This window comes from Cardiocondyla obscurior, linkage group LG13 (genome assembly GCF_019399895.1).
Source record: "Cardiocondyla obscurior isolate alpha-2009 linkage group LG13, Cobs3.1, whole genome shotgun sequence".
Classification (NCBI taxonomy): domain Eukaryota; kingdom Metazoa; phylum Arthropoda; class Insecta; order Hymenoptera; family Formicidae; genus Cardiocondyla; species Cardiocondyla obscurior.
Genome location: NC_091876.1, coordinates 1,600,532 through 1,623,899, shown reverse-complemented (window position 1 = coordinate 1,623,899; position 23,368 = coordinate 1,600,532). Strand labels below are relative to the sequence as shown.

Here is a 23,368-nt window from a genome sequence, read left to right as displayed (position 1 = left end):
AAACAAAAGTTTTATTGGATATCGCGTGTCGCCCGCGACGTTAATTACGCTATAGTATGTGCCTAGCTAATAATTATAAAAATTTTGTTAGTTCCGAGAAAATCTGCTACGCGTCATCACCGTCGCCGACGGCAAATCGGGCCGAAAAAAAAAACTTGCTATCGAAGACTGCGAAATGCGTGTGCGATGTAAGGTGATAAGTTTGAGGTTTTGACAATTTTGACAGTTGAATCGGCACAATGAACAGGTTCGAGTACGCCGATTCTCGGTTTATGCGTAACGAGGTTTATGTGAGACGTGATATGGTCGTACGTCTCTACGACGGTGATGCAAAGGTAATAAATATTTTTACGAGACTGTAGCTAAAAGGATCAATTTTATAGAATGGTTCACAAAAAAGAATGCTTATGTTCTTGGATTTTATGGTCCACCGATTTAATTTTAAATCTTCCGATACAAAGATCCCGACTAACTAACTTTGTTTTTTCTTTTAGACAAATTTCGAAAATGGAGAATTAATTCTAACTAGTCATAGAATACTCTGGGGCAAACCCGGCGATATATCACGAGGCAACACTTGCTTGTCGTTGTCGCTTCAATATATCGTATTTTTTGAAGAAGAATGTTCTGGCCCATTTGCCTTTGGGCGTAGTAAAAAAATTATTTTACATCTTTGCGAACCTGTCCCTGGTAAGATTTAAAACTGTATTATTTAGGGTGGAATTATTTTGAAATTATTACAATAAATAAATAATTTATATTTAAATTTATAGATAAAATGCCTGGCCCAGCAGATAATAGTTTGTATAATTATGTTAAATTGTCATTTAAAGAAGGTTTGGACTCTAATTTTATAACTCAATTATCTGATACTATTATGAGATGCATGTGGGAGTTTGCCCCTACCACTGGAATAAATGACCCTAATATACATAATAATCAAGAAAATGCAAAATTGCTACCTCGAATAAAAACGCGAACGGGTATTATAGGTATTGAAAGAAGTCTACAAGAAAAACAGAAAGAGACTGATGAAAGTATATCATTGGCTTTTCAAGATCTTACAAAGCTTATGGATATGGCTAAAGATATGGTAGCCATTTCGAAAACCATTTCGGCTAAAATAAGGGTGATTTTCTATGATACCTTGGTTAAGCTGACAGGTTGAGGTTCATAATGCAGAATAATTGCAGGCAAGACAAGGAGATATAACAGAGGACGAAACTGTGAGATTTAAAGCTTACTTAATGAGCTTAGGTATCGACGATCCCGTAACGAGAGATGCGTATAAGAGCAGCAATGAGTACTTCGAACAATTAGCAAAGCAACTTGCATATATCTTGGAGGAGCCAATAAAGGTTTACAGTATATATTGCTTATTAGAATGTAAAGAGCGATTAAAAATGTTATATTTTAATTTTAGGAAGTCGGCGGTATGATGACGCTCACGGACGTTTATTGTCGTGTAAATAGAGCGAGAGGTTTAGAACTTTTATCTCCCGAGGACTTGTTACATGCCAGTAGACAATTAGCGCCCTTAGGTTTACCAATTGTATTAAGAAGTTTCGATAGCGGTGTTATGGTTCTCCAAATTCATTCTCACGATGATAATGCTGTAGTCGATCGTATATCCGAGTTGGTAAGCGAGTAATTCAATAATTTTATATAGTAAAAATCGTTTAATTGTTTTTTTACTGTATTTCATATAAAATTTTTAGTTGCAAGAAAAAGGATTTATGACGGCTGAAGATCTTGCTCAGTCAGAAGGTATATCTGTATTATTAGCACGCGAACGATTGCTAGTTACAGAGAAATATGGCAAGGCCTGTAGAGACGATTCGATAGAAGCTCTAAGATTTTATCCCAATCTATTTTTAGAAGAAATGTCTAACGAATAACTGTCATGAATGTACAATTAATTGCCTTTTCGAACTAATACAGATCATCATATAACACCAACGCTTCAAAGGTTAGGCTGATTATATATATTTCACGACTTTTTGTATGTTTGAATTGCAGTAAGTATATTAAACGCCTTATTAAATACAAATAATTTTTAAGTATAATTAATTCTTTATAAAATTATAAACGTATAATGCTTCTTGAATAATTTAAATCTACTAATAATCACTTTTCTGTGTAAATCCTCACAAATAGTGTATAAAAAAAAAAATTTTATATAATTATATGTTTAATAAATTGTTATCAAGATAAATGAAATGCAAGGCATTGTCCATTAATCGAAATATATATTTTTTTTTAATTTATTCATTAAACGAATTGTGTAAATAGAACCGCAATCATGATTAACAATAATTCATGTACACTAAAAGACAGATATGGCATTTGTTGCAACGAGCGGCGACGGCGGCTGGCGTATGTGACTTCCTTCTCTCTCGCTCACCGAGTATGGGGGGAGTGGTAGTAGTGCGCGTTCCATTCCCCTCAGTCCTCGGTAACCGTTGCTCCGCTACACATCTCCGCGCGTGCTTCGTGCGAGATTCGACGCACACCACGCCAAGATCACATACGCTAGCTGTCATCGCAGCACTACGAACACCATTCCTGACGGTAAGTGCACAGTTAATAATACATGACTTTCCGCATTTAATGTGAATATGCATACACAGGATGGAAATAATTTTCTAAAATAGTGGATCATTGCTTTACAGAGTAATCTTTGGAAAATATTAAATTTATTATTTTAGATGTCATTCTTTTTGCAATTTTTAATTATTCTCAATTATTTCGGCACGATTAAATTAATCTTTTTTATTTACTTGAAAAAGTTGTTGGCTAAAAAAATAGTTTAATGACTTATTACGTTATTAAAAATATTAAATTTCAACAGATTTAAGGAAAAACAAAATTTTGATCCACTATTTCAGAGTTACACCCTGTATTAAACATGTACAGCATACAAATTGTTTGCTGCATAATTACTGTCCACCATCATTGAATTACAATATTTTTTATACGTCAATGCAGTTACATTTTTCGTATAATTAGTATAGTATAGTATAATACAAGATATCGTATAACGATGCATATATCATATCTTTCGCGATTATTATCTCGAACGTACTTGTTGCTTTACAAACTAGCTTGAGATTGATTATAACATTTCTCGGATTTTTAAATAAATAATTAAACTGCATAAATTACTTAAAAATACTGATTACACATATATAATATCTGTAATCATTGTGCATAATATGTATATTGAGTACTTAGGAGATAACGAAAGTTCTATGTACGCATTTTACTTAACAATGGCAAAACTTAATTAATTCAATTACGAGAATTAATTGTAAATGTAATATAATAACATGTTAACTTTTTTTTTTTATTAATCTCTGAATTAATGGACGTGTACGTTCGAGTGCATTTCGAAATGCAATAGGGAAGGCTTGGCAAGGTTCATTCTTTAAAAGGTTCACTTTAATCAACGAGATACGAAGATTATATAACGCACATATATGTATAGGATGGGGTGAATGTGCCCTTATTATATCACAGAGAGGCGTAACAAAAATATAAAATAATTTAAATTTTATAGTACTTTGTATACGTGAATTGTACGCACTCATGCAATGGCTATGTGTTTCGTGATTCGTCCCACAATTTACTAACGTTATAAATTATTAATAATAACGATGTATCTTAATAATATTCGTCGACACACAATATTGCTATAATTTGTTAATTTAATCGTTACTAATCAATGTGTTACTAGTAATTCTTTCTTACGTAACTTATTGATGTGCATTGAGCTGTTTAAAAACAATCAGTTTACTTTATTTCGGTAACAGAAGTTATTTTTTTTATATATGACGCTATTTGTAGTACGAATCACTTTACACTATTATTGTCATTATCATTCGGTACATACTCACACACACACACACTCACACGCACCCTACACCTTCTCTCTTTCTCTCTCATTTTCTTTTTGTGAGTTTAATTTTTTAATTAGTGTGTTTTGTTCTCTTTGAGTTTCTCTTTTCGAGACTGTCTCCGTTTTATCATATCCTTTTGTTTTCCCCTTCTTTTTACCACTACAGCTAGCTTCTGACAAAATTAATTTCTGAAATAATGAGATTAAACTATTAAAGAGCTTATTTTCCCCTGAACTCGACTTGCGTAAATATAATGTGTCAGGTTTATAACTTGAACGTATAACCGTGTACACGGAAAAATTCCAAGAGATCGTGACAGTAACTTGAACGCTTTCCTTCTTTTATATGCGCGATCCGAAAATTGCAATTAATAGAAATCAATCGTGTTACCGCACTAAAATGATAATCTTAGAGAACGCAGCTTCATGTTATTCCAATTGTACTTTCTAGCTCATTATCTATAAATCCCGTGTACACGGTATCTCCTCGTATCAAACATAGACACTTAACAGTATGCGTTATGCGTATGTGCACAAACGCGAATCGCCGCATGTACATAAGTATGAAGAATAAAAGTTTAGTTTTGTGCTGATGTACAACAGTGTTAAACGCTAATTTGCTTATCTTGGCTTACATAGATGCATACAGGTGATACGTACCCAACACGTACGATTTATATACAGTGCTTTATCCTTAGCTTAAATTAGAATTTTTTAAATTTTAATTATAATTTGCGTGTACATTTGTATCGCATATTTCATTCAAGTTATAAATAAATTATATAAATAAATATTTAAGTAAACCTTAACGTTAATAAATCAGTAAAAATTAGCCAGAAAGTTAAATAAATTAATTGAGGCTTAAAGCCAGAAACGAATTAATTGAAAAATGTGTATAAAAGAATTTAAGAAAAGTATAAATAAAAACTCGAATCTAATATCTGTTGCAATTACCTATCGCATTGCATGTTGAATAATACAATTTTTCATTTTTTATAAGAGCCATTGTTATCACTCGTTAAACACGCATTCTTTAAATCGATGCTCAAATGTCCGTCTAGACTATTCTCGCATAAACCATTACATATAAATATGTATTAATGAGGAAAGATAAGTATCCTTCACAAAAAGTGCCTTAGAATTACATTCATAGAATTGAGAAGTGAGCGATATTTTTTAGTCCCATTAGTAATTGGCGATAGAAAAATTTGCGCAAGTTTATAAGTATGAAGTGGAATAAATGATTTTTTTTTTGTAATAAATAGTGCACGGTATAAATAGTACATCTTTGCAATATTTTATGACGATTTTCTGTGTGTTGTGTGTATGAGCGTAATATGCAAATACGTGACGCGTAGAGAGATTAATCTTGCAAATTTTATCATGTATATGAAGAGGTACAAAAGTCGTAGAATAGGCGTTGAGGTCCAAAAGGCTGTCTAATTCGTGCGAGTCGTTTAACAATCGTTTTGTAGTTTAGTTTTCGTTTTAATAACGATCAAACGCCGCAATGATGTCGGAATCGTTTCACGTATTGTTCTCGATTGCGCTCTGTAAAATAAATTTTCGAACAAAAGACAAAAATATGGCGTATGGAAAGAAACTCACGGGATTATTTTGTAACATAAGTATTTTTTCATTTACAGTCGCAAGCAATTTTAGAAGTAGCTCTCATATTCTTTTTTTACGTCGTGAATAACGTATTTTATTTTATTATAAATTCACGTAATTAATTTTCACAAAAATTGTAAGATTGAATTATGAATTTTGATTTCAGCGATTAAAAACTGTAAAAATTACAAAATAATTCCCATCAGTTTTCTTTTAACTTTAATGCTATCGGAATATTATTAGACATTTATTCTTAATTATTATTAAAGCCTATTAGATTTTGCATTTAAACTCTTTTGTTTTGCCAAAATAAATGTAACAAATTTGAAAACATTTTTCAGAGTGTAAAAAGTGAAAGAATAGGCACACATGTCGCTATGTATGGGTCACGAACATACAGCAGCGATTATTTAAGGGATAATTATGTAGAAAGGACTAACATTTTCCTTATATACTAATTTATGATATTCTTATGGCTAATCTACATTAAATTCTAATGATAGTCAAAACTTGTGACCCTTAGTTTTATAAAAGGCAATGTATCGTCCAAAGAATCAACATGTAACACTTATCGGGAAGTTATGGCGATTATGTAGGATCGTGTAACTCTTTTTACAAATGCAACAAAGTCATCGTATCTACTGCGAGTTCTGTTAATGTCAAAATAATTCCGACATCATCGAATACTGCAATCGGGCTTTGATTTTTATTTTGTCGCGTGTCAACCGCCTCATCGTTGAAAGTGGAATGAAATGGATCATAATTAATTGATCGATTAGCATGTTCGTGAAAAAATAAATTTTGTCTTTTTTATCTGTGCCGATAATTGTGCATTAGCTTTGCTTATTACACAAATAATAATTACTTGATTATATACGTTTGACATATACATTGCGGAAATGCTAATACGGAAAAATTCCAAATATATGAACCAGGGGCGATATTTTCATAGTGATCGGCTTTGAAATTGCACATAGCATTAAGCGTTTGTAGTTTTTAGTTTACTTTAATTCTGTAGAGTAGATAGTAATCTAATTCCTAAGAGAGAAACTTACAATCAAAATATCTGTAAAAGGGATCTAAAACGAATTAATTGCTTTAAAAGAGTTCATTGCTTAGAAAGAGATATGTAACAGAACACATAAATTTTGCTTCAGTCGAACGCGTTGAATCCCTTCAAATAGATTTATTTATCTATTTAGAAGAAAAGATTTAGTTGCTGTTGATTGCAGTTGATTGCACATTGCACAAATTGTTAAGTGACAACCTGAACACAAGATTTGTTCGAGATTATTTTCATTTTAATTATTCATATCACGATTTACGTAAACGATGGTGCGGATCACTATGGAGCTCGTTCGTGCCTCATGAATTCAGCATCGACTAATTGAATAATTGTGATAATTAGTATTATTGGCTCGTGTGCGGTTTAGTGATGTGCATACAATTTTGTTCATAAATCTCGTCGTCAACAATGTCGCGTATTGCAACGCGATGGTCTGAACGACCATTAACAGTAGATAAATTGGAGTGGATTTCTGACGTCCATCTCCGTGAGAGACTATTATAATTTACATAGATTATATATATGCAACGCGTATCCTCTCCAACATTATTACATTAATACATTAAGTTAAAGAACTGTCAGTGAATGACACAAAATTTTATATTAGAGGATTCAGGTTCGAAAGTTATATGTTACGATTGTTTCACAAATTGCTGTCCCGATATTCCTTTGAATGGAACGCGATTCTGTTTCTATTTCCTGAGAGGATGCCACATAGCGACCGGACGCCGCAAGGCCGTTAACATCTGTCTCCAATGAGCCAGCGCTTTTCCCGTCGAGGTAGATCCTACAATAATGTGCCCTACGGAGTATGCTTTTGAATTTGTACCTTGATCTCCATTCAATTCCGCTACCGTTAATCTCAGCTGTATAGTCTGAAAAGTATTTTGTTAATTTAAATTTGTATAATTATTTTTAGTAATCGTTATATATATAAAAAAAAAATTAAAATTAATTGAAACCTGTAAAGTGTGAGCTGGCACATTGAAAATAATCGCCTCGTTGAAAATTGGGCTTTTCTCTCCTTTTTTCACGGATGTCTTTTTCTTGTGTATTTTTTTCCCTTGTTGAAGTAGGTATACCTTGATAAAAATTATTTTTAATATTCTTTTAAACTATATTTTATATAAAAAAATATTGTAGTAAAACATGAGATAGAAAGAGAGAAATATGTTTAAATTACCTTGACAAAAAAATCACCAGATGATGAATTTACACTGTGCAAGTTACGTGCTTTGACCACCACGAGGGTGAGTCTCTCTGCCGTAGGCAAGTAACTAAGAGAGAACATTAACTCTCCTAGATGTGGAGTAGGCAAGGTGGGTCCATTGAGTGCCAACCAAGTCGTAGCTGGCGGTCTTGCTGCAGGTCCAAGCTTTAAACTGGCTTCGCCAATTAAAGATGCACCACCCCCGATATTAGATTCGTCTGAAAATACCTGAATAATAAAAAAAGTAATTGATTTCAATTTATGTCTCAAATTATCCACGAAAATTATAATTAATTTACTTGTTTAATTGTTCATACGTATGTTTAACATATATTACATAGAAAATACGCGGAAAGAAATTAAAGATTACCTCAACAAGAAGGGTTTTGCCTGCTGGGCCTCCATCGAGAGGAAATAAAAATTTCTCTTGATAACTAGGAGATGGACATCCCCTGTAAATTCTCGTTTGCACGTGAGTTTGTCTATCAGGTAGTAGACACACTCTACGAAGAGAAAATTATATGAATAATTGTTTTTAAATTGCATTTTATAAAAAAAAATTACAAGTTTAATATTAATTTAATAAATAAATTATAAAAAAAAAATTTATTATGGTAGTAATAAAATAAAAGTATTAAACATGCTGAAAATTAAATATAAAATTCGAAACAAATGTGATATTTTATTTTTATAATTAAAATAATAATATACAACAATAAGAGGCAGGGAAAATATATACTCACCTAACGAAAGTATCTTGGGCAGGAGAGCCGTCGGCAGCAACGAGGTCTCTGGCCTCCAAGACGCTTACGGCTAAATCGCCTTCGCAGTCGCTTCCACGACCACCCCATCGCTCGTGCTCCAGTCCGACACAAATGTGACCTACAATCGGTGCTTCTTCTAGATCGTTCAAGTTGACACTAGTATCGGAGCATACGCTTTCGCAACTAATCGCTCTTTTCAAAGTAGACTCGTCGGGCGGCGGTTCTGGTTCGGGACCGAGCGAGCTTCGTCGATTTCCAGATCTAATGTTGTGATCATTCATCGCGTAACTCAAGTACGACTCTTCCAGACTCTGAAAATCCCCAAAAATTTTTATTTAACATTGTATTTTACATGTGACACGTTTGTGAAGATTTAACAAAAAAGAAAAAAAACTTATCTTACCTGCGAAAGGCGTCTCTTTAGTTGCACTTCTTCTAAGGCGGCATAAAGTTCCTGACTGTTTCTTCTCCTATAAAAACATTGCAAATATAATTCATAAGCATACGATATATAACAATATGTGACATTTTAATTTTCTAATAATTGAAGGGTAATCCTATCTGTAAAACTTCTTACAGATAGGATAATCCTATCTGTAAAACAACTTGTGACTTGTGATTCTGAAAATGCTAACCAGATTTTTAATTTTTGTTTCAGATGGAGGATCGAGAGGAGGGCAAAAGCACTCGTCGGAGAAGGATCACACCAGAACATCCTGAACATTCGGAACATTCTGAGAGGAGGAGGAGGCCCAGGAAGGGTATCCTGCCCCGGCGGAGCAACCCATGGGTATATATCAATTTTTTCTTTGGATTTTTAATAACGTTTTTTAATTTTTTCATTTAATTAAATTTTATATCTACTAAATAATTGTTTTATTTTTTTGTTTCAGGTCAAGAGAAACTCCGCTGCGTCGCATCGCTCAGTGCCGCACGCCGATTCGAAATTATACGAACTGCAGCCGGTTCGTCGGTCGTTCGGGGCTGCCGATAGTTACCGGGCGTTTTTTTACGATTCTCTTTAATTCGGGAGTGTCGAAAAATTTATTAAGTAATTTTCGCGATTGTAGCTTCACCCGGACGCGTTCGCGAGTTACTTGTGCGCGGAAGGATGGCTCGACACGTCCCATCTGAGAGGAGGAGCAGGCCCGGGAAGGGCATCCTGCATCAGCGGAGCAACTTTTAGGTAAGCATAAATTTTTTTTTTTTAATAAAATCTTTATTAAAAAAAAACTTTTACCCTTTTTTTTAATTTAATTTTAATACCAAATATACTCGCACGTCTACATTAATATTTCCCATTTTATGTTACAGTCACCGGCAGAATTTTACAACTCCGCTGTAGTGCAGATTGGTAAGTCGCATGTTTTTTTATTTTTCCGTAGTTTGTGATTGGGGTCTTTTAGAAAATAGCGCGCGCGTAACGCATGCATGGGTTTTTTTTCCAGTAATTTATAAAAATTTTATTTTAATTATTCAGACAATAATAAAATTGATTTAAAGGTAACGATTATTTATTAATGAAAAAATCTTACCTTAAAGAATCGGTAGCATCAAATTCTGAATATTCATGAATACCATTTAGTCTTTCTATACTTTTACGTCTTTGCTCGAGGCTGTTAAAAATATCCTGCAAAAATAATTTTAATGTCAAGATATATTACGCTTTATATCTCTTTTTAATCACAAAAAAGTTTTAAAGTAATATACCTCTGACGTTCGAGTAAAGCTAGGATCTGAGAAATAAGTATAAGACTCGTGATCTTTAAGTAATAAAGGAGACGACGGTGGATCTTGTAGACTATTGTACACCTGTACATAAGAAAAAGCAAAATTAAAAATATGACGACAAAATAACAAATTGTAAAAAATAAGAAAAAAAAAACCAAGTACTTCTTGCGCTGTTCTATGAGCTTCAAGGTTCAATTCGGGACTATAAAGATCAGAACTCCGTCTCGAGCTGTCGAGACCAGTTAGATCTGGATCGGTTTCCGCGTAAATATCTCGCATATCTTGCAAGTATTCGGCGTCTTGTAAATGATCTTCAGCGTTTTCGTTTACCAACGACGACGATGGCGATGTCGCTGAAAAGGCGAGTCGCTGCACTTGCTGCGCTGAAGATAGTACCGAACTAGAAACAAAAAAGTAGATATATATCTCGTTATGAATATTTAAAAATGGAAATATTTTATATATTAATCGAACAAGTATGTAGAAATTGCAGAGACGATGAGTGGGTAATAGCAAAAGGACCGCGGAAACTTTGATTTATTGTAATATAACTTACTTATAAAATTCCGAGGCATCTATGTAGCTTTGTGAAGTGACTGATCTGAGAGCACTAAAAATTCTTTCGCCGGTCGTCGGACTGCTCCTCTTCGTGATCTCCTGAGACGGATCTGGAGGTGCGGGCGGTGGTGGTATCGGACTCAAAGCAGACTCACTCGCGATCTTCGTTTCGTCTACGATCGAATCTTGAATTGCGTTTGCAAAGAATATCGATTCACGATTTGAGCGCGCTTGAAGTTCGTTTATGGACTCGTAAACAGGATGGTCAGGTAAACTCTGAATGTACTGCGAAACTCGTTGAAGATCGCGCGACTTAGATAGATCGCTGTGAAAGATGTAGGAATCAATACTCTCTTGGTGGCCGGAAGTACTCTTGAACGGAGTCATCTCGATGTTCTGCATGTCGCTATTTTTTCGGTTAAGCTCGCCGTTCAATTCTTCGCTGTTCTGAAGCATTTTAGAGATGGTCTGCGGTCCATACATCGCTTCTGCGATCATCTGATTAGCCGCATTCACTGAATTTGTGTTGAAGCTATCTGAAAATCTTCTAGATTCATTTCTCGCGCCCGGTCGGCCGACATGATTCCTCTGGACAATCTCGTAGTTTCCGTAATTTCTATTAACATTCTCGTCATTCAACTTGTCGTGGAGATCATCTAAAGGCTCACTTATACCGTATCTAAGCCATGCCGGCTCTTTGGAAGAAGGCTCGAATTGCCTGTAAAATCGACATAAAAGATTTTATTTTACTGTAAAATGTAAAGTTTAATTTTTCTCGTCTGAATTATCACGTTAAAGTGAAAATTATCGGGCAAAAATATTCAATAGCGATATGTACCTGATTAATCTAGAATCTACGAGGTGGTTTTGACCAGAGTAAGGTGTCATTTGGATACTCTCCGCTATCGTTTTCGCAGGACCATTGTCGAATACGAAGGTAGAACGGTCGATCGACTGAAAAGGGTCGTGATTCTTTGGCGGTTCGTTCTGAAAGAGAAACACGGACGGACCGGGAGCTCTCGATCGTATCGATCCTCTTTGCAATGACGGCGGTGGCGTCAACGGACCCGGGCCGGCTTCGTGCATCCTAATATAATCGACAGTACTCGGTGTCTGAAGCGGCGACGGCCTAGGACGAGCGGTCGACCGTGGTTGAGGAGCGGGTCTCAGTGGTTGAGGTGGTATCGTGCTGCCGCCGAGAGGCGGATGTAGATCTCTGTCGACAGCCTCGAATCTGCATTGCAACATAACGATATGATATATATTAATTTTGAGTTAATTTAGCTCGTATCATGATTACGCTCGTAATATTTCATCGTTATACCGATATTGCAACTACACCAACAGACGTAGATACGAAATATTAACTAAGGCTTTTTTCGTTACACGCTATTATTATTGAAATTATGATATACTCCTTTTTTATTAATTATATTAATAATACATAAAGAATTTTACTCAATGAAAACGTATTACTACAAAACCGTTTAATGGATCGCATACCTAGTAAAGGCGCCTTGTGCATCTAACCGGAGGTCGCTATCGCTATGCAAGAGATGTTGAGAGGCATTCCCAGTCTGGCGGTATAGGCCTGGTATTGTCTGGGCAGTTGGATGCTGAGCCTTTACTAATCCCACCTAAAAAATAATGCCATAATTCGACATAATTTAATATATTACAAGATTGTAAAAAAAAATTCTAAAAAATTTACACAAGAATTTTGTATTCTTCCTAAAAAATTGCAACATTGATAATTAATAATTTCGTAATAATGCCATTGCAAAATCGCAGAAAAATATCCAAGTTATTTATTAATTTTTCAAAATATTAATATATATTCTGAAATGCAATACCTTTTCTTCCCGTGGTGCCCAAAGCCAGGAAAGTCTCTGTCTCCATTCTTCGCAAACGCTCCAGACATTCCTGGTGCCAAATTGCCATCCAATGCAATATCTGTGGGATTGATATAATTATAGAAACTAACCACTAATTGTATTGATACACATATACTATATATTAATTACAAAATAACTTGTTTAAAATTATAATTTTTTGGAAATATTAGATACAGTTTTTAAAAATAAAATAAAATAAGCTACTAAAGACAAGAATAATAAAGTTAAATTATTATTCAAGACACTCATAAGATTTATAATTGGCGTGCAATACTGTTATATTAAATATTAGTATTATACTGATATTTCATTTAATTAAAATTGCTATTGTTACCGTTTGCAAAGAACAAGCGTGGCGCCTGCAGCGATGATAACGATCAAAGCTACTCCTAGTCCGGTAAGAGCCCAACCCATGGTTAAAGCCGAAAAATTTTGTGAGACCGTAGAATCTGAAGAATATAAATTTACAAAATTTTAGACATGTTTATATCGTTAAATAGTATTTAATTAATAATGTCCAATAGCGTGTATAAAAAAAAAGCATTTGTCAATAGATAACAAATTTTATAAAAGACTATTACAAGTTTGACTAGAACCACTGAACGTAGTGAAACCACGTGTCGAGGAAGTAACACTTTTGCTTTTGTTACTTTGATACTCTCTCTATTAACGGGAACAATGGTGGCAATTAGTGGTAAGATTTCAGCTTGAAATTGAGAAGAAAATAGAAAAAGTATTCAACTACAGTAGCTTTCTATTCAATAGTGATTTCTTTTTCATCTATTTTATATTTCTTGTAACAAATGTCGAAGTGCAAATTACGAAAAAAGATATTTTTAAAACATTTTTAATTTAACTTAGCGATAATTATATTATATTTATAATGAAAATTTAGAACATTTTTCAAAATGATATTTTAAATTACATTTTAACTAAAATTTTGTAATTACATAAATAATACATTATTAATATTACTATTACTTTATTTGTAAGAAAAAGATGCACGTCGACGAAAATCTCGAAAAAGTAGGTCAGCCAAGAGCTGAACTACTTCTAGTTACATTCGTGTTATTGTGTCAAGGTAACCGAGATTGCCAAAATCTCTGTTTAGTATTATATTATACTATTTGATTTAATTATATATATTTTAATTTAATTCGAATAAGTATTTGACTTACACATTTGAGAATTATTCAAAATCGTCTTCTCAAGATTTCCCGTAATGTGCATCGTACACAGTCTATTCATTATTGCCGATAGTTTGAAAAGTTTTAGAATCAAACTTGACGAGTTATCATGAATAATTTATACGTATAAATCTGTTGTTGCAAGTTAGTTACCTTGAAAGTTTTTACTTTATTACGCAAACGGGACTAATAAATATGCCGATAAATCAATTATTTCATATGAAATAATATATTTGCATGCAATTATTTACAGTATGTATAGCAAATAAATGCAGCGCTTCATAAAATTCAGCGCTGATAATGGACAGTTACTAATGTCGGTTTGATGCCTCGTTGTTCACTTTTAAGTAAAACCCGATAAGCTTTGAACCTTCTGTTGTCTAGTACATATTTATGAGGCATTGTAAAGTAAACGTAGTCGTACCAAGTGCAGGGATGCAAAAAGCAACGCCGTTATATTTGAAAGCAAACTTTTACTCGTTCCATTAATTTTAAATTAAATACTCATCTCGTACAATTCAAAGACATTCGTTACTTCATTCTTCCAAATGCATTATTTCGTAGGAAGTTCTAACGAAGTATGATCCTACGGGTTACTGGGTCACCCGTTAGGGAAATTTAATATGCTTTTGGCTCGTGCGGAATTTCAAGATCGCCGTATTCCTCGACTCACCCTTCTCGTAAGTTTTTCCCCTTTCCATTATCTGGGCATGAGAGAACTATCTCAAAGATGATAGAAAATTGTTCGAGAGTAGAAGCATCGTTATCAGAATACGAGAAAGAAAGAGAAAGCTCACGAAAAAGAAGCTTTTGAGACGCGCCGAGGGCTCCCTTTTTTTCCCTTTGCGTTGCTTTGGGCTCGGATCCGCCCTTTATACGCAAACTATAGGCGGACTTTGTAGGAGGTCTATTTTCCGAGGTATAATTTCCGAAATTACAATATTAATAATCGTTGCGAGTGGATTGCCGCAGACAAAACAGCATTTCTTGCACAATTTTTAAACAGGCAATCTTTCAAGAATTTTTCAGTTTATTTTATTCGTAATATTTTCCTTCTTTTTTTCTTTTTTTTTTATTATCACTACTACAGTAAAGAGAGCCAACGAAAAACTGTTGCAGGAATTTTATTAATACCTTTCGAGATTAATCTTTTATATCGCGTATGTATGTACATACGCGTGTCGATATATGCTGCAACGGTCGAGCCAATTAATTTCAGTGTTTTGTCATTTCCTCATTTTCACGCTGCTTCCGCTGATCGACCGGAATTGTCCGTAAATACTCGGGATTGCCTCTTATTCCACACATTTTCCTCGAGTCCGTCGAAGCCCAGACATTAAACGTGACGGAAATCAATGCAGGCTGAGACAAACCTCTATTCGATTTTCGAGATGGTCGCGGTTCATCAGAGTCTGGCGAGGCTGCCGACACATCTATCCCAAGAGCGGCCGAGGGTGGTGGTGAATGAATATGGTCGCACCTAGCGGCAGTACGTAATCAAATTTGCGAGAGAGCGATGGGTTCCATCAGCGGCTTGCTCGCACCCGCATCTCCGTCTTCGTTCCTCGCATTCTTTGTGCGCTCGAATTCCTGTCTTCTGAACATCGTATATATTTTTCACTCCACTTTTACGGCAAGGTAATTGTACGGCGATCAATAGGTCAAAAGATGGATATGCACGTACGCGCGGTATGCTTTTCACGGGCGGTTTTGTGAACTTCGCACGTACGAAATGCCAAGCGATGAGAATACGCGCAATTTTTTGCGATTTAAATGTAAAAATTCTAATTAAAAAATGTTATTTAGCTTGCGGGCGCCGCGGAAAGGAACTTCTTGATTTCTCGTTTGATTTACCCACGTCCTAAATCCATCGTCAAAAACACGCAACGTGGACGTACGTAAAGTGTAACGTGGCCTCCTTCGCGCGCTGAGCCAAAGCTCTCGTTGCAACTCCGTCGTTTTTGTCTGTCTGCTTAATTACTTTAAAAGCTGAGTGGAGACTGGAAGGTGGTTGGTTATCTTCTGACACATGTTAACAGCTGCACTCAAATGCATTGTCGTTCGTAGCAGGTACATTATAGATCGCCGGGTCGATGCTCTTTAAGAGATAATAATTTTCTTCAGATTTTCAATTGTAGAAAGCGACGTGGCCCCATCTAAATCAGCGAATAAATTTTTCTTTTCCGTCATCCGAATATTACATATCTGAAAAAGTTTGTACGTGTAAGCGATTATGTTAAGCACTAGATATTTTGCGCAACTTAATTGGTTCAAAAAGCAAAGCATGCATGCACGGTAAAGAAGCAAAATTTATTCATAACGAATAAATAATTATCACATGTATATATGCGCGTTTATAACATTTATCGATTTCGTCGTACGATACTTAACTGCGGTGTAACACCACTCGTGAGGACGAAGACCACGTTACAAGGCCGAAGAGAAAAATCCATATTTCCGATGAATTCCAGGATTATTATGTTCGTTTGCAACTGGTTTCAAACTTCATGAGTTGATAATCAGACGAGTCTATTGATAAACGTGCCACATTGATCAGCTCGTAAAAAATTCCTTGTTTAGTCACTCGAGACTACGATTCCGCGACTCTTCTCTCTAGCTTTAAATTTGTTGCGCTGGCATGTCATATTATCGGATCAATAAGCTTGATTATACTTTGTTCAATCGTTAAATTACGTAGAATGTAACAGAGTGCGCGCGCTTTTTTGTTCCTTCTTTCTTTTTCTTTTTAATTGCCGCTTGCATTTATTTTACAAATTCCGTCTGATGTGGTGATTTCAGAAGACGTATGTAGACGTTAGCAGTGCACTAACACTAGCGTGACCACCTGTCGTGGTACGTACGCAGAAACATAGCCCGAGGCACGCCAACTATTGGCATCCCGGTATCCGGGAGAGAGACAAAGAGCTTTAGCTCTAGCTGGGAGTATTGGACTATTGGATTCTCATCTCCTCTCCTCTCCTCTCCTTTCGTCTCTGCGGACATGCTGTCTTTCTTAGTTCAACCACCCTCTCACATCCACCGACTCCCCTTTTATTTTCCTGCGCTGCCCGAATAAACGGTAAAACTTATTAAACCACGCCCGCTAGCTGTCCATCCTAGCGTATTTTTCAAAGTCGAATAGAAAACGTACTGGACAGTGAACATGATAAACGTTTAGCAGAACGAGAAAAAAAAAAAAAAAAAAAAAGAAATCATTGCAGGGACTTGTAAAATAAAGAACATGTTTGAGCAACACGTTATTATCAAAGAAGCTAAGCATTAATTTGCACTATTTTTAAATTAGTATTTTATGTTGGCTTTCTATTCTGTACTTAATGCACGTATAGAAGTTCTTTCAAGCATTACTAATTTGAACTACAAAGTGTTATAGTTCAACTATTCGATTTCGTGTAAAACACATTGATTATTGTATTACGTCGTATGTGATACAAATCGATACTAGCGAAGTTTTATTCAATCGTTTGATAATTGTCATTAGATGCGCAGCATACGTCATTGTTCACAGCTAACTTTTATCGCAAACAATACTGATTGCGAGTGTAAAGATAATAGCATGAAAGCTCATTGCGTGCTTCTGCAAGATAAGTTACTCGTCCTAAAACGGATTCAATTTCAAGTTTCCTGTTGGGGACAAAAGGGAGCTCAAATCAAAAGAGCTTTCAGCAAACTAATAGAGCTCCCTTATAATTCAATACATTATATGCGAGAAAAAAATATTTAAAAAAATCTTACAGCGTATAACATCGTACAGCCGCTAAAATTTTAATTAAAGTTCTAATTTTAATTCACATTATTAAAATATATCGAAATTTTCTGTTACGTTTAAAAGAGGAATAAAATTTCGGAATCCGGTAATGAAAAAGCCATCACGTTATCGCGATATACTCGTATACGTCCACGTGTGCCCATATATACGTGTCACATTCGGACAATTTTAACATTATTTGCTCGGCGAGCCGTTGATCGCACGTTGCACCGACTACCTGCTCACCTCTTTGTTACTCCATTGCGACATTTCATTTCCCCGAGATATCGGTACGCGGCCCACCCATTCAGAGTAAACACCACCATTGTTCATGCTACTGCAAATCTAGAAACGGTATAATAACGTTATCTCTGTGCTACGCCGAATCTCAGGCGTAAGGTAGTTCACGACGCGGCTTCAACCCGCGTGCATTGTTCGCGACTAGTTTCGCATGACGGACTAAAAGCGCACGCAAGAATTCGGTGTGGTACGTCGGTCCACTCGTCACAAAAAAAATTAAAAAAATAAAAAACTCTGCATCCGTAGTTAATTTTCGATTCCAAAAACTATTTTATAGCTAACAATTCGCATGTAATTCTTTTCGCAATGCACATGTGCATATGTAGCACGTGCCATTGATAAACGTTGCGTAGTCTCACGTTGATTAAAGGAAACATCAAAACGCGCTTCGATTGCTTCATTGTGCAAAGCCAATAATTTCAAGACATACTAGACTCTCGTGACAGAGTACAACGGGCGATAACGACTGAATGACAACTGCAAACCACATGCAATTTACACGCAAAACCGCACGCGTTAAGTGAGTTCACGTAGGAACGAGCTTAATGTCGAGAGGATTGCAGAAATTGGCTGCCACGGCGAGATAATGTGGTCATTTCTGTCGCTGCAATCGCTGTGACTGCATAACTCGTTTGCGTAATACGTATAACAACAATATTATTTTACGTGGACATAGACCGATATACATATGAAATCTAATGATTCGAAGTCTATAGACCGGTGTAAATCATTGGTTAAAATTTATAAAAACGAGTTTCTTTTTTTTTTCAGTTATCAATCCAGATCTCAGATTAGCTTTAAAGAGAGAAAAGTTCTATTACGTAACATCCGGATGCCAATTAGTTGCATTTAAAGGTTCAGTCGTTTCAGCCATCTTCGCTTGATGACGTTAGAAGTGAGAAAATATATCTTACAAGTTTTTATGACTTGTATTAAAATATTAATAAAATGTTTAAAGTTTTCTAACACCTGCCAGAGAAACTCTGAGATCATCCATGCAAATCAGTCGAAAGTAATAGACAGAATTTAATCCTGAGATGTATTATACGCATGTATATGCAATATAAATAAAGCGGTAACAGCGACAAAAGAATAATATGGCAGTCGAGTAGAAAAGTTACTTTTATCGCGGCCGAGAGTGGTTACGCAGCATGCGCATCTGCGTCGCGTATGAGCACCTGGCTCTTCTCTTCCTGAGGAGAGAGTACCATGTTTTTTATAATTTTCTTTTCATTGTAATACAATATTTTACATATAATATGCGCCGCGTAATTTTATTACCGTTGTATCGCGATTGATCCTGCGTAAGGTTCGCTTTGGTCAAGCCGAGCGGTTAAATATCGCTTATAAACAACAAGGGTTTAACTCGCGTCTGTCATACGCGTTCCAGATGCGACGTGTAGATGCCGATTTAGACGGATTTAGATTGCGTTCAGCTTTGAAGCGTCGTCGTCGTCCTCGATACTCGATTTCACGTCGCATCAGCAACGAGATAGAACGTCGTGCTACTCGTACTGCGTCCGATTTGATATCGCCGCACGTTTCCGACGGTGTTACTTCTGAATCCATGGACGTACACAATGCGACCGTATGGACGGATTAAGTACACTGTAAAAAAAAAAATTACTTGTAAATTGCCAGACTACAGTATATATAAAAAAATACACTGTACTTTAGTAAGTATAATATTGCACAAATAATAGTTGCAAGATTTTTATTGTTGAATGTAGAAATATGCAAAAATTTATGTACTTAATTTTTTTTATAAAAATGACGTGTAAATTTACTGTATTTTTTCAATGCTACATCTATTTTAGTTGGCAACTTACATATAACTTTTTTTTCCTTTCGTTTATGATAGATATTCCATGTTACGCATATTCAGGAATTCTACATATCGATTATATATTTTTTTTCTTTTACTTTTAAAATCATTTAGGTCACGTATCTCGACGGTAAAGTTAAAGGCACTCGTGATGACGAGGTGTAGATTGTAGAGCACAAACAACCCTTCAGCTCGAACATCCGTCGATCTACTCGACACGCGTGTTCGAGGCAGATGCGTGAAATAGGGGGGAAAAAAAAGCGGTTTTTGGAATATTGAAACCGGCTTTGCAATGAATTTGACGGCATTTGAGATCTAACGGATATATCGAAAGCTACTCCCACAATAATTGCTCCGCATTGAAATTGGATATCGCGACAGGACTTGACACGCTACATGCTCGAAACGTGCTCGGTGCTGTGTAACTCTTAAATTGTTAACAAGCAAATGTTTTAAACAATTATATAAATCATTAACTTGTGTTAAAATCTTAAGGCTTCAATAAGTTCTAATTAAAAGAGTAAATGGGTAAATCCTTCAATCAATTTCAAATAATATTTAGAAAGTTGGGCTATAGCAAACGTAGCTTGTGGCCTGGAGAGAAGTAATTTAAATGGTTGTAGATCAATTTACATGTAAATGCAACACGTACTTAAAATTACCTAGCTCAAATGAGCCATATTACGTATTCAAAGACTGCAGATATTTGAAATACGAGGGTGGACGAAACGTGCAGGATCGCACGGCAATAATTCACTGTGAAAGAGCGTATAATTAGCCGGAAATTACGAAGAAAGCCACGTAGAGTAATTAATATAATGCAAAAACCGAAAAAGCTCTCTCGTCCACATTATGGAGTAGATTAAATTTTCGGCTATCGAATCAAAATGTCAACCATTACAATTCACTAAAATGTGATCACACATCGCAAAAAGTATGTATAATAGATTATTAGAACTAAGTAAAAAAAAAAAACATAGAAAAAAAATAAAACAAAAATTGCGTAATATAAGTTTAAAAAAAAATTCCTTTGCTTTTTTTTAATGCAGATATCGATCCGATTCACAAAGAAGCAACCATAAATTCAACTATTCCACGAGATGTGGTTATTTTTTGGCTCCGCGTTCAAGTTCATTGATCGTCGTGAGGGCCAAGAATTTTAAGCCAAAGTAGAAATAAAATTATGCACAAAAAGCAGATAGCGAAGGAAAGAGAAAGAAAGAGAGAGAAAAGTAAAAATGAATTAACCGTAAGCTCAAGAAAAAACTAATCATTTGTGTACAGAACTCATCGTATAAAATTGCATTTAAGTTGCATTCAATTGTAACTTATCAAATATTATATTTTTAATTTTATGCATTTAAAGTGCTGAATTTAAAGCTGGCTTCTTTTCGAGAAAACAGTATGAATAAATAAATAATTAAATAAATACCGAAAGGGACTGATTTTCGTCTCGCAGTCCTTTATCTGCCGATTCATTTCTGGAACGTCTATTTATATCATCTATTCTCGATAGCTCGATTGGTCCGTCAAGTGTTAAGCAAATGCCGACATGCACGGTGAATAGTCCAGTCGAAAGCATTGCCGGATTAGTGGAAAGGTGCGACGGCGAAATAGCATTACGTCCTTCGGGACGTGCTGAATTTGTTAATAAGCCATCTATGTTAATGCGGGTACAAGAGCGTGCAGCGATGAAACGGTAGAAGGATGGCCGCTAAAAAAATGATAAGAAAATTAGGGAAGGGAAAAAAACCTGTTATCAGCGGTGGGGAGAAGACTAAAAAGAAGAAGATTCATGGGCGGGCGCGCGTGCTACGCAGTCAGCGAATCAGCAGAGTACCGTACCTGATCAATTAAGCTGCTAATCGTGCCAAAATTGCTGGTCACTATCGCCACTATTATCCGCCGAGTGTCTCTCACTATCTCGCGTACCGAGGATCCGACTGCGTATTCCGCACGGTTTTCGGCATCGTCGTCACCCGCTGCCTCGCCTCTCGTATTCCAAAGTCGCTACTCGTCGCGGGTCGGTCGTCGCGAAGTGACGATTAAACGGACGAGGGACCGGCGTGCCATATATCACTAATTCGGTCTGGCCTTCCGTTGACAGCTGCTCGGCGTCGAGGCAGCGAACCCACGAACTCGCGCGACCCTCGCACCTCGCACGACTAACCGAGGCCTAGAATCGAGGGTTGCCTGCCACCCTTACCTCTGCTCGCGAACGCTGAAGAGCGGCGCCACACTGCGGGAATGGGTGAGTTGCGGCACGCCAGTGCGGTATGCTGGAACAGAACGTAGAACTCTTCAGATCTATCTAACACTGCGCGCGCAAGCATTTCCCTACATTTTTTTACTCGTATATACTTTAGACAACGTGTTAATAATTTTATTAATTCAAGTTGACTTACCGGAGACGTGGCATTATGCTCTTTATTCCACCCGACACCTCGGTATCAGCAGTATTTTCTTGCGTCGATAATGTCTCCTAATGTTCGAGGGCTGTTCTTCTCCACGTTTGTGTTACTGTCGGAGACAACTGTCGATCGGGTGATATATGTCAAATGTAAGCCTATGTTAAAAAGCAATTTATTAGACGTCTGTGTAACGGTCGAGGTAAAAATCGTATAGGAGAAAGCATACTTTTGTGATAAAATAGAAATATCTAAAATATCGAGACACGGTACTTTTTATACGAGTTACCGATTGTACTGTACCGTACTGTTAAGTAATCTCGTATGATATGATAAAACGTTTGAGCCATTAATTAAAATTCACCTTACTTAAAAATTAAATATTAATTTGGCATTTTCTTCCAATTAATAAAACTTTGACTGTAGCGTGTAGATTTTTTTCCACAACTGATTACAGTATTTAATTATTTAAACGTTTTTCTTTATTTGTATATAATTTATGTTTAAATTACTTTTACCATTTTAGAAAAAAAAAAAAAAAAAAAAAAAAAGGAAAAGGAAAAAAATTGCTTCTCTTGTACAACGGATAATATAAAGAAATACTCACACCGGTAAAGTATGCGTTGATTCGAAAGAAGCACTTTAAATTAATATCAGGAACAAATAAACTTAATAATCTGGATCGTTTTAATACACTTATGCTTTCTATCTCTTCGTACGTCTGCTCTCGACTCTCCGTACTCGGCTTCTGAACTTTTCCTTGCTCATGCATACACTCATACATCTCAGTAACTCAAGCGTCCAATCACGGTGCGTCTAGCTCGCTTACAAATTTGAAATAACCAATCAGATCAAACGCTTGACCAACATACATTAACTATAGCGCCTCTGCACTCACTCGGTATACTAACGTACAGGACAGTCACACACACACACTGACGAGTGGTCACACACTACTTTATATGACTTATATGTTAAAATAAGTATATCGTTCTCGCTTTTCCGCTCGAGCGTCGAGCACGATAGTCTTTTATTTTAGGGAACGACGCCTCGAACTTGGCGAGCGAGTAAAAAAGAACATAAACCGATCAACTCGGCACTGAGCTCGCTTTCGAGAACTCAGTGCGAGAAGAACAACGGTCAATTGAC

At 35.9% G+C, this 23,368-nt stretch overlaps 2 protein-coding genes across 2 annotated transcripts; one reads left to right on the top strand and one right to left on the bottom strand.

The window, feature by feature from the left end:
* The first annotated feature begins 91 nt into the window (after positions 1 to 91).
* Positions 92 to 2,220, top strand: Vps36 (vacuolar protein sorting 36). The gene is made up of 6 exons (XM_070665253.1): positions 92 to 335; positions 495 to 690; positions 774 to 1,129; positions 1,194 to 1,358; positions 1,424 to 1,639; positions 1,719 to 2,220. Exons 1-6 carry the CDS (start codon positions 240 to 242, stop codon positions 1,896 to 1,898), a joined length of 1,209 nt encoding a protein of 402 aa, XP_070521354.1. The 5' UTR covers positions 92 to 239; the 3' UTR covers positions 1,899 to 2,220.
* LOC139107552 (uncharacterized) lies at positions 2,091 to 22,218 on the bottom strand. Its single transcript, XM_070665244.1, has 15 exons — positions 21,657 to 22,218; positions 13,068 to 13,182; positions 12,692 to 12,791; positions 12,342 to 12,475; positions 11,677 to 12,072; positions 10,837 to 11,556; positions 10,443 to 10,680; positions 10,260 to 10,361; positions 10,085 to 10,179; positions 8,953 to 9,019; positions 8,529 to 8,860; positions 8,156 to 8,288; positions 7,759 to 8,013; positions 7,538 to 7,657; positions 2,091 to 7,450 (listed from the first exon to the last, which is right to left on the bottom strand). Exons 2-15 carry the CDS (start codon positions 13,145 to 13,147, stop codon positions 7,268 to 7,270), a joined length of 2,955 nt encoding a protein of 984 aa, XP_070521345.1. The 5' UTR covers positions 13,148 to 13,182; positions 21,657 to 22,218; the 3' UTR covers positions 2,091 to 7,267.
* Between the last annotated feature and the right edge of the window lie 1,150 nt (positions 22,219 to 23,368).

Bases quoted from the DNA above. Each gene is read 5' to 3' on its own strand.
- Vps36 (XM_070665253.1), top strand. From the start codon at position 240: ATGAACAGGTTCGAGTACGCCGATTCTCGGTTTATGCGTAACGAGGTT. The intron at 691-773 runs GTAAGATTTAAA...TTAAATTTATAG, and splicing joins TCTTTGCGAACCTGTCCCTG to ATAAAATGCCTGGCCCAGCA. The intron at 1,130-1,193 runs GTGATTTTCTAT...GAATAATTGCAG, and splicing joins CCATTTCGGCTAAAATAAGG to GCAAGACAAGGAGATATAAC.
- LOC139107552 (XM_070665244.1), bottom strand. From the start codon at position 13,147: ATGGGTTGGGCTCTTACCGGACTAGGAGTAGCTTTGATCGTTATCATC. The intron at 8,861-8,952 runs GTAAGATAAGTT...GGGGATTTTCAG, and splicing joins TAAAGAGACGCCTTTCGCAG to AGTCTGGAAGAGTCGTACTT. The intron at 8,289-8,528 runs GTGAGTATATAT...TTCTCTTCGTAG, and splicing joins GCCCAAGATACTTTCGTTAG to AGTGTGTCTACTACCTGATA.